The following is a 17,668-nucleotide window of genomic DNA, read 5'->3' as shown; positions in this document are numbered from 1 at the left end:
CTTATCAAAATCAAATGATGGGTTCAAATTATGAGGGTAAGGAGCGATAATAGAGGTATTTAGAGAGTTTAAGAAGTTAGGGATAAATGTTTAAATATTTCTAACTCTCTAGAGTCTATACGCATTAGATCTTTCAAGTTTTGGTGCGAAACAAACTTTAGAACTTTCACTATACCAAGAAGTGATATCTAGTTTATTAGGGAGAAGGTAAAAATTCGCCACATTTCCAGATTTATCTCCAGTCCAAACGTATAGGTCCGGAGTTAATCCCCGCCTCTAAATTAATTACAACCAGCATCTCATTGGTTCTTGAAAACTCACGTTAGCACGACGCGAATGACGAAAATAATGTATTTTCCGACTGAGAGGCGAAATAGCCTATACTCCTTTTACGTCCCCCCTTGTATTTTGAAAGGGGGAATGGGACTATGGCGCTCGAAAACTTATTCATCTTATAACTGCTCCCGCCTCCCTAATAAACTAGATATCACTTCTTGACTATACATTAGACTTAACTCTTATAAGTTCACGTGAGAATTCGAAACGACTTGTATCGCTCGATACAAGTTTTAAAGTCAATTTCTTAATCTCTCTATTGAATAGATGAATACCCTCAATTTAAAAACCAGTTCCAGTTAAAAAGGGAGAATCAAAAATTTATCCTGGTTCATTCCAAATGTTTAAAAAATAAAAAAAAAAAAAAATCCGTCCGTCTGGCATGGATAACTTCATACTTTGACGCGAAGTTTAAAACTCTAGGGTTATATCTCAAGAAGGAGTACTCAAAGTCAGTTCTCGAGGTGACGCTGTCGATTGAGGATTATAGTACAATAGAGTGTTATGGTTAGTAGTTGCGTAATTGCTCAGAGAGAGAGGATTTTAAGCATTTGATTCAAGAAAGTGTTTAAGTGTACACCGAAGTGTTCGTTTCGCAAGCTTACGGATGGATATACGTTCAATTTAGTGCTCAATATATAAACAAATACTGTTTCAAAATGCCTGCATCTTCTATGGTATTTTGGGTACGCGCTCTGTGTCTTAAAGGTGCGTTGCTATTCATTTTAAACTTCAATAATAATAATTTAATTTATCAAAATGGTTAAATAATTATTTGCTAAATTATTAAATATCCCTAAATATAAATTTTATATTAATTACGAGACCATAATGGTTCAATTAATCAAACGAAACCAATTTGTCTTAAATAATTTGAAACTTCCACGGGACATTACGTTATGTTATGTTATGTAGATAATCTATAATTATCTTTTGAGTAATTGTTTGATGAGCAGCGGTTTCCCGATTGGCTCGAGCCAAGTAATATTTACTAGAAACGGTTATTTATTCATTGTAAAAGAGATATACAGGGTGTTTTTGATAAGTCTGGCATAAATTAAAGGGCGTGTTCTTTGGGAAATCAATTTCGAGTCGAAAATGTAACTTCTATCTCCATTTTGTGCCAAGGTTCACTGTTTTCGTGTTATGCTTTTAGTCTTTTAGGGATGACCCCTTAATTAAATTAGAATTATAATCATTGTCTTAATCAGTTTCTTAATTAAATTTAAGGAGTCATCTGTAAAATACTCCGGACAATCTTAACTTGAAAACAGTGCCTCGGACGGCAAAAATGGATAGATAGAATTTACATTTTCGACTCAAAATCACAAAAAAGAACATACCCTTTATCAGAAACACCCTGTATATTAAGCCTATTTAATTATTATTTAATCATACCGCGAAATTAATGGTTCATATTAATTGATAGTGAAATATACGCTTTGTTTGAATAAATAATCCGAATAAATCAATATTGAAAATGAAACCCTATTTGCATCTATATAAATCGAGGGGTCGGTCATTCATGAAATCCCGTACGCTACCCGTGAAATCCAATTTAAGAAATCCGAAATCAACGCTGATTTCGAAATCAAATAAAAAAATCCGAAATCAGCAACGAAATCATAAAATCAGTAAAGAAATCACGAAATCAGTAAAGAAATCACAAAATCAGTAAAAAATCACAAAATCAGTAAAAAAAATCACAAAATCAAGAAAGAAATCACGAAATCAGAAGCAAAATCAGTAAAGAAATCGTGAAATCCATTACAAAATTCACGAAATCCAAAATCAAAAGAAATCACAAAATCCGACGAAATTACGGGGAAAAATCTCAAAATCCGAGGAAATCATGCGAAAAACCTCAAAATCCAACGAAATCGAGGGAAATATCGCAAAATCAGTCGAAATCGCGGTAAAAATAGCAAAATCCGACGGAATCACGGGAAAAATCTCAAAATTCGATGAAATCCATTGGATTTTATCGAACTCTGAAATCAAACAAAATCCGATGAAATCAAACAAAATCCTATGAAATCCGACGAAATCAAACGAAATCCGACAAAATCCGACGAAATCAAATTGGATTTCGAAATCCCGTACACTTTTTCCTAAACGTCCGACCCCTCGATATAAATGTACTGTCTTTCAAATTGTAATTTAAACAAATGCTGCACAATACAATATAATCCAGACTGTCGAAAATATCCCAGTACAAATATACACGAATTATACAAATATATAGGTAGTAAATAAAGAATCAGGGTTCGTACAAAATTTTTGGAATGAAATTCCCTGACTTTTCCAGGTTTTCCCTGACTAAATTCCACAAATTTCCCTGACCATATGCAATAACTTACAAGGCTTAAATATATGAAAACCAATCTAAATTCACTCGAATCATTTTTGCACGAGTTGTCATTGTTACAAAGATAAGCCAATTAATTCGTTTAAATTTAACCATAAGCAAATCATAAATAACCGGAGCGAGCGAAGCGAGCTCCGCCAATTTGGGGTTCTGCTCAAGTCTCAGACAACACTTTTTTGGTCACCCTTATACTGTTATCCAGACTATCAATTTCCCACCAATATATTTTTCCCTGACATTTCCCTGACTTTTTAGGCCCATTTTCAATTTCCCTGACTTTTCCCTGACCTTTTAGGCCCATTTTCAATTTCCCTGACTTTTCCAGGTTTTCCAGGTCGTGTACGAACCCTGAGAATAACAGGGCGCACAGAATGTTTTTAAAGACATAAACTCAATTAAAATAAAATGTTTGTTAAACCACCAACATTAAATCACTCGAACTCCAACCACGCAGTCTCGCATAATTTCCTTAAGGTTTTAGTGAACAACAATTAATTTCTCTGGTATTTTCCAGGGTATATACGTATGAACCATAGCTGCAATCAAAATCTAATTTAATATTAATAGCGAAATTACCTAAAATTGGCCAAATTTATAAGCTGCCTCGCATTTAAGGTAATCATGTTAGGCGTTCTAAACAGTATTCTCCCAGGGATTGAACGTATATAGCAAGTAGTAGCAAGCTACCTTATCGCAAAGGCCCATTTAGACAGGACATTAGTCAAAAATATGGACAAAATCCCTATGGTCATATGGCGAAGAGTTACATCAGCTAATATAATATTAAAGAAGCTGATCAAACCGAAGTCAATATTGAAATTGTTTCGTTGAATTTTAAGGGGAAGTTATTGAAATACTTCGAAATAACCAACTTCTGATAATATCGGAGAAAGGCCAGGCCAGGTCAGGCTATAGTCCCCGGTCCAGTATTTACCAAATTACAGTCTGGACTTGTGGAGAAGGAATTTCGTGTCCCCAATAATCGCTTTTGGAACATAGTAACGTCGTCTGGGAAGGTATATTTATGAACAGAGGTATTTGAGCCTTGATCAATATAAGGTTTACCACGCCCATAGCCCTGGGAAACTCGTAAATACCGCAACCATTCACGGGTGGGGAAGGCAGTGTTGGCTTTACAAGTCATATTATATTGTTGATCCCGATAACCTATGAGGCGGGAATAAGCCTTGCCTATCTAATATCAGACCAGGTGCTGCGACAAACTTTTTTAACGCTCGTTTGACCATTCGCAATGACCTATAGTTCCCTTAACTGTTGTGTACTTGGAACCTAGGTACAGTACGCGTGGTGATAAATGTGGTGTTTGTACGAAGTAGTATAGTCTGCTACTAGTAGGCACTTTCTCGTTTTGGCAGGGCATACAACATAAGTTCATAAGATATGTTCCAAAAGTTAGTCCCTAGTTACAAACTGGAGCTTTTCATGAAGTGACGTAGGTCATAGATTCGAGGTAAAGCGACGCCTGGTGACTTGGCGCTGTCAAAGGCTTAGTACAGACTAAATAGGAAGATGGAAGTCCTCCAAACCGTGTGTATAGTCAATTCTCTCGCTTGTCGTTCTTGAACTAGCTCGAGCTGTAAGTCTCTAGCATTAAGATCAAGTATATAGGCTCTGCTATATAGGTAGTGTCGTCATACTTATGGAACATATCTTATAAATTAATGCTGCATCCTGATAAAATTAAAAGCTATAACCCTTCACTCGAATCTTACATAAACAACTGCTAGTCTATAACTGAAAGGGATTGTAATGGTAATTTATGAAAGGACATTATTTTAGAACTAAAATTGGGCTTTCCTTTATACGAGGATAACGAGGCCTTTCGAACGCTTTATTTTCTAAAACGGTTTTATAGCCTGCACTATAAACAATTAATAGGGGGGGGGGACTATTTTAAAAGTTTGTAAGTATTTAATTAAGAAGTTTTAAAAGTTTCCCCATCATTTCTTATTTTTTCCGATACAGAGCACGGCCTTCTCAGTTACGCCAATCCGAATTATAATTTAGCCTCGCCCGATGTTAATTCCGCGAATTGCAATGACCATACGGACGAGGACGAAGAAGAGGATGAAGAAGATAGACTTCTAGGAAGGGTAAGTACTTTAAAAAATTAAATAAATTTATTAAAAGCGATTGATATAGAAACGGCAGGTAGCACAGTGAACCTATAATTCCTATATTTTTGAACCTGTTCCACTCCTACATTATCCCATAATTTCATGAAAGGTCCTATATAATATCTTATGTATCTTATATTTTTGACTTAGTAGAAGTTTTCGTATAGTTTAACATCAAATTTATCAAAATTTAGCTCTTTTATCGAGAACACATTTGACTTGACACCAAAATTGAGCTGGCTTCGCTCGCTCAGAATATTTTATATATTATCAAGAAGTGATATCTAGTTTATTAGGGAGAAGGTATAAGATGCCTAAGTATTCGCGCGCCATAGTCCCAGTCCCCCTTTCAAAATACAAGGGGGGTGACGTAAAAAGAGGCCGTGAGTTTTCAAGAACCAATGAGATGCTGGTTGTAATTTAGACGCGGGGATTAACTCCGGACCTACGTCTTTTGGACTGGAGATAAAGCTGGAAATGTGGCGAATTTATACCTTCTCCCTTATAAACTAGAATACTAGATATCATTTCTTGATATTATATTTTATTTTAATTAAGTTCCTCTTTTCAAAGTAAAATCCAATTTGTTATTTTTCAACATAGTTTAAGCCAAAATTGTATTATACATATAAGAGCATTTTTAGTCCTATATTTTCCTATAAAAATCATTTTTTCTCCAATAAAATCCTATAAAATCCTATAAAATTCCAGAAAAAATTTCATATTTTTCATATAAGGCTTTTAAATTCTTGGCTGGGGTCCCTGCACTATAGTTTCGTTAAAATTAAGATATATATAACATTCGCGTATGACCTAATTTTTCAACAGGACATAGACGAGGAAGGACTTGGCGAAAACGACCCGTACCAAGCTCTTTACGAGGAACTGGACGCAGTTTGCCGTTTCGGGCGTCCAGTGTCCGGAGCCATCCCGCATTCTAACACGACACCTGGGGGAGTGATAGGACTGGGCTTGGATGGCTTGGGTCTAGTAGGAGGAGGTTGCGGCGCTCCACCGGGAAAGGGTAAAACGCGTCGCAGCTACGCTCAACTGGACATCAACTCAATGGGAGTGGACGTCGAAGACGGGGGCAGCTTATTGACGAGTTCCTTAACTACGGGCAGCGTCGGAGCGATACCCGTTTCACCCTACCAATCCCTCGTCTCAACGGACTCTGAAAACAACATGTAAGTACCGAAGTCCTACGATTTATGACCGTTTTCCATTGGAGCGATAATAAAAGTCTTAAAAAGTTACCAGTTTTGGTTTACTTAAAATTACTCCATCGGGTTACTGTTATCTTTTTACCCCACTGATAACAACGTGCTAGCAGACGACGTAACAGCAGAAGTATATAATACTTCTCTTCGATAGAAGTGTACCACAAAGCGGGGTAATTGTAACACGATTCTAAACAACATCCCTTAACATTTGGAGCAAGGTTACTAAACCGAATCACATACGCGATAAATAATTCCATCATTACTCTATTAGTGCTTAACTATTAGCCAAGGCGCAAGCACTTGTGGATTTTTGTCCCACGTCGAGACAATCAAGGTTTGTGGGTTGATTGCTGCGGATTTAGTTAATACCAAACAGTTATAGAGTTCACCCTAACACGGTGAGATGCCCATCTGAAGTTTGATGAGCAGGAGAGCAAACAAAGAGGGTGAGAATGGGAAGAATCATGTTACAGAGTGTCATCCTTCTTCTTTTATTATCCCCTTCTGTTAATACAGATTTGTATCATATATTAGCACCAGTCGATTATTTTCACCCAATTCGAACTAAACCAATTTTATCACCTTTCGAATTTAAACCAAGGGGGAGGCGAGAAGGTCACGGTGTACTGGGTGTAGTTGGTGAAACCGGTCATTTTATAAACTCTAATGGTCTCATCCGTAAAATGTTGACCGTGCTCTAAAGTGGCTATTACTTTAAGGGGTACCAGTAAAGTTACTTATTAAAGGTTGCTAGTCAACCCAACCGGTAAGAGCTGTATTTCCCAAACTAAAAGAGAAAGAGAACGGGGTCCCATCGTCAGGTGACTTTCCTGAGTATATGTTAGAACGAAAAATCACCCAATTTCAATTCAGGAAATGGATTTCGTTCCTTTTATTGTATTTCATAAATTGAATTCTTTTCTCCTTCGCCCCCATCTCCCGTTCAAGCCAACAAAAACGTTAAAACAGGGTTCCTACCAAACTTCCAAAACCAATTTAATTAATTGAACTAAGTTTTGCGTTTACTCCAGATAAATATTTCCATGCAGTTCTTCCCTATGTTCCACGTTCTTATTAACCCTGTAAAACAAAACGCAATCCACGTGACCCTGTTCACATTCTTTGCCACCCACAGAAAGAATACTTTTTTCCCCCATCCCCATGCAGTTGGTGCTTCTGCGAAAATGATAGTTTTTGAGTAAGGCGAATTTTTAAAAAGGGTTCCTCTTTGAAATTCCTTAAAATAGAAAATCGATTCGCGGCAAGGAATTTGTAGCTTTGGAAAATGAGCATTTTTTTTCTTTTTTTACCTTGTCCATACTTTAAGTGTGAATAAAGAGGACTCGGGTAGACTAGTAGATATGTACTTCTAAATCCCTTCCTTTGGCTGAATTCAATTTAACAACGCGAACAGATATAACCAGAAGTAAGATGAGACTAGAAGTATTGAGCTAACCAAATTCTTCGCTTGGCGAAAGTGAATATTCTTGATAAGACACCAACAGTTGGCCCTCTAGTAGCGGTTTCTGAATTTTCCCTCCAAAACGTGAGACGCTCGCGGCGGTAGACGGCCGAACTAAATTCAAGCACCCGCGTCCGTGTTCCGCGGCTTTAGGTTGAGGGGAAGGGGGTAGGAAATGTTTTTGGAACTCGACCAATTTTTTTCTCAGTAGTGTAGGCGCGATGGAAGCGGTGGCATAAAATCCTCAAATTTGTTCACTAGTGCCAGGATCTACTACCAATGCTAGAGCTCTTTACTTCTAGTCTCATCTTACTTCTGATATAACCAAAACCAAGACCCTAAGGCAAACATTTTCTCTCATATCGATTTTGAATTATTTTTTATATATCCTTACTACCTCTTTCTGTACCTGTCCAGAACTCACAACCCCAGGTTTGCTTTGTCACTTGGAAAATAGTCTTTTCTACAAACAGAAACCGTGTAACATAAATTTTAGGCCCTTTTTTGGTCTATTTTTCTTTCATTCCGCGGTCTCAAAATGCGAACACAAAAGGTCTGCGAACTTCTATTACAATATAAATTATATTCCATTTATGGGTTCAGTGACGCTGTCAGAAGCTTTGAATACCAGTCCATTTTTGTTGTCTGTACATAGTACAAACACAGGTATTTGAAATTGAAAAGGGGCTTGGATATGTTTTGCGCAGCTACTTTTAGATCAGTTGTTGCGAATCGAGAGACGAAAAACCAATAAAGGTTTACGATTTTAGGTGAAAAGTTTAGAAATGCTTTTAGGATTTAACAATTTTCGTCAACTGCTTTAAAAATGTTTCCAAAACTATTTTCGATTTAAGTTTGTTTATTTTTTGCGGAACTCGCGACCAGGTTTTAAGGGTCACTAGGTCAAATCAATACTCAATAGTGTACAACAAAACTTATATTAATATACTCTTTTTGGCCCGTTAATGGGGAGTTTAAAATAGTACTATTAAAAGTGGTAGAACTTGAGGTGACGACACGTCGTAAAATGAGTTTCATTAAATCAAAGCTTGGGTCCTTTTTCCATGCACCCCTAAAATCCTGGCTAATCTTCTATACACCTATTTTACCTTGCCAAAGAGGCAGGAACCAATTGGAACTCGTTACGACGTACACGAGGGCGGAGCTTAAACTAACCTTTATTAAAAATTATGACGCTGCAAAGCAGGCAAGCAATCTTTAAGGGGCACCTACTCATTAATAGCTTTGAAAATGCCCATTTTTTCTCGTGTTAGAAAGGACCCAAAGAACGTTTTTAAAGAAAATATTTAACCTATAAACAGGGTTCATACAACTTTTGGAAAACAAATTTCCCTGAGATTTCCAGGTTTTTCCACACATACCTCCCTGAATTTTCCAGAGATACGAGCCTCCAAAGTTTAGTGTTATGCTATTCCTATGGAGGGGGTTATTTGTTTACGTTTTGCTTAATTACTCGGCCCCTGTTTGTCGTAGCCCTAAGTTTTTAGTATGGTTGGATGGGGAACAAATTGGACTATAACATATACTCAAAGGACATCCCCGTATATCTAGTAGAACCAGAGTTATGAGCCTCCAAAGTTTAGTGTAATGCTATTCCTATGGAGGGGGTTGTTTGTTTACGTTTTGCTTAATTACTCGGCCCCTGTTTGTCGTAGCCCTAAGTTTTTAGTATGGTTGGATGGGGGACAAATTAGACTATAACATACTCAAAGACATCCCCGTATATATAGTAGAACCAGAGTTACGAACCTCCAAAGTATAGCGTAATGTTAATCCTATGGAGGTTATGTTCACGAACATTTTGCTTAATTACTCGGCCCCTGTTTGACGCAAATTTCCCTGAATTTCACTAAAAATTCAAAATTTCTCTGAATTTTCCCATGAGGTTTTTGTCAACTATTTATTTCCCTGAATTTTCCATGAGGTTTTTGTCAACTATTTATTTCCCTGAATTTTCCATGAGGTTTTTGTCAACTATTTATTTCATTGATTTTTCCAGGTTCTCCCGGTTTTCCAGGCTTGTATGAACCCTGTATAAATATGGTTGCAATAATAACGGCGCCAATAACCAGAACGCAGCGTTAATAACAAAATTTTTCGGGGAATCAAATGAAACAGAATAAACTGGAAACTGTAAAACCTTTTTCAGAATATAGACAGTTTTCAATGTCGTTGTGAAAAAAAGGCAACAACGAACCCATAGACAACCCAACCCAACAAATGAAATCGTGTTGTTTCTATGGTTGGGAAAAGTAATTTGAAATTGAAACTCCCCCGAACCGGGTAGAACTCGAGGTTTACAAGGTTGAGTGGTAGGAGAGAAAAACTTTACCGGTTAACATAAGTTGCTTGTTTCCTAGAAGAAAATGTCGATACACGTTACTATGGAAGCTGTTAGGAAGCTAACAAGAGTAAATAGGGGGAACTAAGAAAAGCCTTACGCTGTATATATATTGGTATAGCTCGCGGAAGCTTAAATAGCAAGAAAAGATCAAAAGAAAGTTGCCTTCTCGTCCATCCCTTTTTACTTTGGGAGGGGCCCCTAGCTGCACAACCCCAATACCATAAGTTCATAAGATACGTTCCATAAGTTTGTCACTGGAGCTTGTCATGAAGTGACTATGTAGGTCATAGATGCCTTGTGAGGCGCTGTCAAAGGCTTAATACAGACTAAACAGGAAGATGGAAGTACCGCTAAACCGAGTGCAGTCAATTCTGGCGTCGTTCTTATACGAAGTGTCATACTTATGGAACATATCTTATAAACTTATGCCAATACTTATTTCTCTTGTTTCGAGGGTCTGGAGGCTAGCAGCCCCAATACCATAAGTTCATAAGATACGTTCCATAAGTTTGTCATTGGTTACAAACTGGAGCTTGTCATGAAGTGATTGAAGTAGGTCATAGATTAATGTCAAAGGCTTAATACAGACTAAACAGGAAGATGGAAGTACTGATAAACCGAGTGTAGTCAATTCTTGCGTCGTTCTTATAGGAAATGTCATACTTATGGAACATATCTTATAAACTTATGCCAATACTTATTTCTCTTGTTTCGAGGGTCTGGAGGCTAGCAGCCCCAGCAACTACACAGATCTTTACAACTTTTTATCCACTGGGGAATCCGCTAGCCGAGGCCAAAGTCCTTCTTCAATATCCAATGTACATCCTTCTTCAGTTTTATATACCCGTCCGTATACGGTAAACCTCACTTTGGACTAGCTGGTATAGAGCAAGCTTACCACCAAAAGTTGATAAACAACAAGGCAGGATATATGATTGTAATTTCTTCACGTGCTTTGCAGCTAGGCAATATACCCAGGAAAGCTATGATAATTTCGGGTTTAATATATTTCCGAGGTGGTTGTGGTTGTTGCCCTTTTGTCTTTGTGACTGGCGCAAAAGTGACCTAACTCCGGAGAAGCTATTTGAGAATAGGGTGTATTGTGTTTCGGCGAATACTCGCGAAGAACAAGAAGAGAGATATACGTTTTATTCTTATTCAAGATTCTGATGGTTTCCTTTGCACCACCTTAGATCCACGTCTAACCAGAAGGGGATAATAGAAGAAGGATGACACTCCGTATCTTCTTATAGTTACGTAATATGATCCTTCCCAGGCTCATGCACCTTTTTGTTTGCTCTCCTGCTCATCAAACTTCACATGAGCATCGCATAGGGTGAATTCTATAACTGTTTAGTACTAAATCCTCAGCAATCAACCCACAAACCTTGACTGTCTTGACGCGGGACCAAAATCCACAAACGCATGCATGCGCCTTGGCAAATAGTTAAGCAGCGCTAATAGAGTAATGATGAAGGAACTATTTATCGAGCGTGTGATTCGGTTTAGTAACCTTGAGCACTCCAAATTTAAAATGATTTTGGGAAGAATCATGCTACAATTACCCCCGCATTGTGATACGTACACTTCTCTCGAAGAGAACTATTATATACTTCTGATCCAACGTGTATAAAAAACCGGTGATCACTTTTTGTTACTCAGTATAAAGGAAAAGCCTGTTTTTTCCAGCTGAACCAGAAGTAATTGCCTCATTTTCCTTAAATCAGTTTCATTAATTGCATCAGCTATAGTCGGATTAGGGGTTTAGGTAATCTAAAGCTTCATTAGTCCGCATTAGTTAGGCTTAAGATAACATTATCCTTTGAACCGGAAAAACCGTATTTTAAAATCATTACCCCCACAAATATTTCTCAATTTTCTCTCGTTCCAAAGTTGGAATTTGTAAATTAAATTTTTTTAGAAAGGAGTTACTAAACTCGAATAACATGCAGGCGGAATTTACAAAGTTTACAGGCGCATGCACTCTCTCGTTCAACTTGCAGTTGAGAAACGCAAACGCTACTTTCTTTCCGCATAAGTATTATTATAAGGTATTTATCCGCCTTAACTTCCGTTCTGTCGTCAAGTGTACTTGAAGAAAACCGAAGAAAGACTAAGAAGACACGCGTTCCCAAAACATACACACACACACACCCGAAAGCGAGCGAGGGACGAGCAATTTTAGGAAAAGCAACTAAAAGCTTAACGATAAATTTATCCCGGGGTAAAAGAGAAGGATCCCAAGGCAGGGATGGAAGAGGCTGGAAAGAATGTGGTGAGGAAGCGCGAGAGCATCAGAGATGGAGAAGAGAAAGAAGGGGGGGGGGAGTCTCCTAGACAATTATTTATTCTCCTCTAGTTCAGAGTCTCTCCTTATCTCGACACTTCAAGCGGCAGCCTAGCCGCCTGCACCCAAAACTAAAACTTCCTAAGTTTTAGGTTTTAGCCGTTCTCTCTCTCTCACTCTAGAAATGTTAGAAGTCCTCTAAACTGTTCCCGCATACACTTCGCGGGCGGTATACTACAGCGGTACATGGCCCATTAGCGTATAAACTTTGGTGTCAAGTGATGTTAGTACACGTTCGTTCTTTTTAGCAGCGGGTGCATGCGGGCTCGATCTACTTTTAGTTTATGAAATTTTCATCCAACGTACCGGAAAATTTATAGGAAGGCTTCGGGCGACTGTGAACTTCGTCAAGGAAAGTTATAAGTTTGATAAGAAAAATATATATATATTTGGAGCGTTGTTTCGTAAAAGAGAAGGTGTCCGTCCGTCTTGAGATAGTTGAGGTATCATGGTAGGTCAGAGAGTCGTTTAATTGTCAGTAAATGATACCTGAATCCGTCTAAAACTAAAAGCTCATTCAAATTGTGAAATAGAAAAATGTAAACGCGTTTCCTCCATCGCAATCCTAAGTAATGTACCTTCACTTTGGAGTGTTTGTTTGTTTGTTATGATCATGGTTTTTTTATAAGAGATAACAGGAAACACGTGTCATAAGTTCTCGAATAATTAATTGAACTATTAAACTGAGGAAGTAAGTCGCTACTAAAATAATATAATAAGATAATATCAAGAAGCGATATCTAGTTTACTAGGGAGAAGCTATAAGATGCCTAAGTATTCGCGCGCCATAGTCCCAGTCCCCCTTTCAAAATACAAGGGGGCACGTAAAAGGAGGCCGGGCTATTTCGCCTCTCCTCAGTCGGAAAATACGTAATTTTCGTCTTTCGCGTCGCGCTGACGTGAGTTTTCAAGAAGCAATGAGATGCTGGTTGTAATTTAGAGGCGGGGATTAACTCCGGACCTACGTTTGGACTGGAGATAATGCTAGAAATGTTGCGAATTTATATCTTCTCCCTAGTAAACTAGATATCGCTTCTTGATAATATGAAAGAAATAAACTTTGAAATAATAAATTGAACGTAAAAAAATGGAAATATCAAAAAATCACTTTCAAAGTAAAATAAAGAAGGGTTTCATTTCGCCATCCCTTTAACGACTAAAAAATAAATCCACTACGAGACTAAATAAATAGCTCATTATCACGTTTTCGTTTTACCAAAAACAAAATTTGCATAATTCATAAAAAACGAAACCCCATCTAGATCCTCGAGCGATTTTCGCGTTAAACCTTTGGAGGTAAAGTTTTAAAAGATGCGGCAAGTATAAAACCAAAAATAATACTTCGTACAGGCGATAACTCGAAAACGAGCATGCAATTTAATAAAAGCAATTAAACTAATTGGGTTCTTCGTTAATTTTAGAAAAAGGGTAAGAAAAAATAAAACTCGCCCACTATACCACCAACCACCAAGGTTTTCTAATTTTGATAGCCTAGGGCTTTAGTTTTAACTAGGTCGCTTGGTTTATATATATAACTCTTTCTCGTTATACATGTCGCCTTTAGCGAGCCGGGGATAAAACGTGATAGGAAAGCGTACAGTAGAAATGGATTTGAGAGGGACGAGTTCATCTGGGTCAGCTCAGCTTTCACGACGGACGGTCTTAAGCTCATCTCATCGTCCGAAACAGAAGTTAACTAAACCTTAAGTTATCTATCTCTTGACTCTCAGGGAGCCCAGACAAAAATTTAAATTCCTTATAAGAAAAATATGAATTTTTTTCTGGAATTTTAATACGAATTTAAATCTACAGCGCAGGCGCTAAAAAGCGTGATAGAAGGCTTGTGTATTTCCCTCTTAGTTATCTCAAGAAGTGATATCTAGTTTATTAGAGCGAAGGTATAAGTTGCCTAAATATTCGCACGCCATAGTCCCAGTCCCCCTTTCAAAATACAAGGGGGGACGTAAAAGGAGGCCGGGATATTTCGCCTCTCCTCAGTCGGAGAATACGTAATTTTCGTCATTCGCGTCGCGCTGACGTGAGTTTTCTAGAACCAATGAGATGCTGCTGGTTGTAATTTAGAGTCGGGGATTAACTCCGGACCTACGTTTGGACTGGAGATAAAGCTGGAAATGTGGCGAATTAAACCTTCTCCCTAATAAACTAGATATCACTTCTTGGTTATATCGAAGTGGTATAACTTCAAATTAATCTATTTCCGGGTATAGCGAGATCTCCCATGGATAGCGAGCGTCGACTTATCTAATCTTCGGGTCGCGTAAAGTTCATTACAGTATATGGTCATCATTTTATATATAAAACTAGCGCTGGATCGGTGCCGCGGTTGCAGCTTGCGCGGACGTCTCGGGTCAGCTATCAAAAACCCCTCTTCTTCATTTCGAAGCTTCGATCTCTGTCCACTCCCCAAGATATAATTGAAAGAAAGGCCCAAATACAATTAAAAAAATATACCCTATCACGCCTTCCACCTTATTCACAGAGACAGCGTGAATGAACTTTAACAATGGAAAGCTTATGGGGTCATTTTTCTTTTATTATTCTTGTGGAACAAGAAGGACTAGAGAGAAAGGGGGGCAAAGGATGTTATTAATCCTAAATGTCAAATTTAATATTAACTTTTTAATATCGGCGGTTACGTAGAAATAATGGACGTCACGTGGTAATGAATGGACCACGTTAACGTGCCAGGGTTTGTACAAGGGAGTTCACGCCCAGCAACCACCCAAATTTTTAATATTAAAAGAACAAACATTGACCCCAAAAATGTTAGGTCTAATTGTTTCAAAGTAATTAATAAATTGGTGCAAAGACTTATTTCACTTCAGACGATGTGTCAGAAAAATTAAGTCTAGTCAAAAGGGCTAAAGGGGTTAAGTTACACCGGAAGTAAATAGCTAACTGTATGCTGTGGTATACAGTAAAGTTTATGAACAAGTCTAAATGATGGACGCAAATTTATGGGTTTTTGTTTATCTTATGTACACTTATGACAGAGGCAACACGACGACCCAATTTGAAAGTACCCGCAAATCGCGAAGTTTGGAAGAACGAAACAACAACCGTGACGTTGACAACGTCAGTCGGACAAGAGGGAACCAGGGTCGAAGGAAAAAAGATGGTGGAGAGGACAGTCCCAGAAAAAGCAACAGTCTATTGGATTACTATTCTAGCCTGGCGAAAGCCGTCGCTACACGAAATGAATCGGGTAGCAAAGACGTTGTCGATTCGCCCTCAATCATGGAGACCGAAGACGACCCCGCGGGTTCAAACCTCAAAGAAAAAGGCTCGTCCAAGAGGTACGTAATGGATACAACATTCATTTCCTTGATTAAAGGGGTAGTAACATCACGCAAGATGAAATCATCGCCGCGCTTTTCGGGTCTATATCCCTTTTCTAATTGGACGCAAACCCTTTATTTATTTTCCAGTCAAGGAGGTACGATGGAGGAATTCGATACAGCCATACCTCACATCCAAGGGGAACTGACCAACGACCTCTACGCCGTACCGGTCAAAAGGCGAATCAGGAAATCCCCCGACGGAGCTAGCGCTGATTCGCGATCAAATAGCCGGGGAGGTAGCCCCACTGAGGGCCAATCCGGCTCGGAAAGCAGCGGGGGGCAACGGCAAAAAGAAAGCATAGAAATGAGCGATTTGATTAAGGCCGAAGAAAATCAACAGGATGACGATGAAGAAGAAATTTTGTTACCGCCCGGATGGGAAAGACACGAAGGTTCGTAGTAATAAGACATCTACAGACATTACATACACTCTACATTAAGCTAGAAGATTAATGACCCCTTACTGACGTCATACGGGGGATGTTGTTTCGGATAGTATCATATAATATTCAGGCAGTTAGTTAACTTTGGTCTTCGACGTAGCATAGCAAAGGAAAAGCTTAAGGTTTATCTAACGCAAAATTGAGCTACCACTCGTGACCTTGTAATTATTACAATCAGATGACGATGGTCCTTATTACTGGCATATAAGTAGCGGAACCATACAAAGAGAGCCTCCCGCAGTCTGTCCTAGTCACAAGTTACAGTCCAAGAGGCTCTCCAGAGACCTCGATGTGGTAAGACAAACCATAGTTAAAGAAGGAATGACAAGTGCGCCCCCCTATAACCATAAACATTGGCAGATATGCAATTTCACCAATTTCGCTACGACGAGTAGTTCATCATCAAAATCATCATCCGTGTCCTCAACATCGTCTACCAACTCAGGAAAAGGGGCTACCTCGGCAGCTACAACCCAAATAGGAGGGGTCCATCAGCCATTCGCGAAACCTTCCCAAGCAGCTGGAGGGGTTGAATTTCGATCCCTTTCAGAACATTGTCGGCAAAAGGAAGAGATGCAACTGAAGTATGTCTTTTCAAGGGCTGATAACCATCCTTTCAGCCTAATTTAACCCAAAATCTTAAAACCCTACCCTATAGGCGACGAAGCTACCCTCAAGGAATGTGCAGTTTAACAGCGGACAAAGTATGTTTTTTTTAATTCTCTTAGATTTTGGTAGCCCATCAAGAACAGCATCTTGTACTAATCAATTTTAATGTCCATAGCAGAAACCAATCCGTTTCGCTGTCCGATCTTTAGGTTGGGTAGAAATTGCCGAAGAAGATTTGACCCCGGAAAGGTCAAGCAAAGCGGTCAATAAATGCATAGTAGACCTATCATTGGGCAGAAATGATATCCTAGATGTCGTAGGACGATGGGGAGATGTAAGTTTCAAGGCTAAAAATATCTATTGGTTTTGCTTGGAGTAACGTAGCGTCATCACAACCTTGACAAAAGGTTAAAGGTTATTCCATCAACCGTTCAAGGCTCCAAACAAAACTAAAAACACTTGAGTATTTCTCTATATTCTTATAACGGACTCAAAGCTTTTCCAGGGCAAAGATTTATTTATGGACTTGGACGACTATAGTCTACGTCTCATAGATCCTCAAGACTTTACCGTCTTAAATACGCAACCAATTCACACGATTAGAGTCTGGGGGGTTGGCAGAGATAACGGAAGGTACGTTTAAACTTAATTACAACGTTAAAAATTTAACCCTAATTTAGCCCTAACTCGTTAGGCCTCTATCTTTTGATTCTAAACTTTTTAATTAATTTTATACAAACACATTGACGAGAGTTTGATCACTGTGGTACTTAGTAGTTGAAAGAGTCTTTTTAATTCTATCCTAACACTATATGGAAACCATTCAGTTCCAATTACTTCCCCAGTATTCTTGGCAATTTACCCTCCAAAAAAACCTAAACTAAAAGTGGTGTTTTTTCTATTTTTCTCTATTTCAATTTTTGACGAAATTTATAAAAATGCGTCTCTATAGGGAAAGGTAAATTCTAAAAAATTACCTTTTTTATAATTAAAACAAAAACAAAAAAAAACTTTG

At 38.3% G+C, this 17,668-nt stretch overlaps 2 protein-coding genes across 6 annotated transcripts in view; one reads left to right on the top strand and one right to left on the bottom strand.

Moving 5' to 3' along the window:
• LOC149653996 (uncharacterized) overlaps nt 1-17,668 on the top strand; it is a 52,962-nt gene that overhangs the window by 28,881 nt on the left and 6,413 nt on the right. For 2 of the 4 annotated variants that reach the window (XM_089845355.1, XM_089845359.1), the window contains 9 exons: nt 4,691-4,818; nt 5,671-6,029; nt 15,254-15,556; nt 15,689-15,993; nt 16,223-16,338; nt 16,405-16,628; nt 16,703-16,748; nt 16,829-16,987; nt 17,150-17,286. In XM_089845355.1, coding sequence (XP_089701481.1) covers nt 4,691-4,818; nt 5,671-6,029; nt 15,254-15,556; nt 15,689-15,993; nt 16,223-16,338; nt 16,405-16,628; nt 16,703-16,748; nt 16,829-16,987; nt 17,150-17,286 — 1,777 coding nt within the window. The remainder of the gene's footprint in view (nt 1-4,690; nt 4,819-5,670; nt 6,030-15,253; nt 15,557-15,688; nt 15,994-16,222; nt 16,339-16,404; nt 16,629-16,702; nt 16,749-16,828; nt 16,988-17,149; nt 17,287-17,668) is intronic. The other 2 variants (XM_089845357.1, XM_089845356.1) reach the window with 2 other exon arrangements.
• Nucleotides 1-17,668, bottom strand: part of LOC149653997 (uncharacterized) — a 113,814-nt gene that overhangs the window by 93,270 nt on the left and 2,876 nt on the right. The window lies entirely within an intron of this gene.

The sequence above is a fragment of the Phalangium opilio genome, unplaced genomic scaffold (assembly GCF_054372755.1).
Source record: "Phalangium opilio isolate 3A_F unplaced genomic scaffold, DU_Popi_V2 ptg000079l_1, whole genome shotgun sequence".
In the NCBI taxonomy this organism is placed as follows: domain Eukaryota; kingdom Metazoa; phylum Arthropoda; class Arachnida; order Opiliones; family Phalangiidae; genus Phalangium; species Phalangium opilio.
Note: the sequence above shows the minus strand (reverse complement) of the source record. Positions and strands in the feature narration are given on the sequence as shown.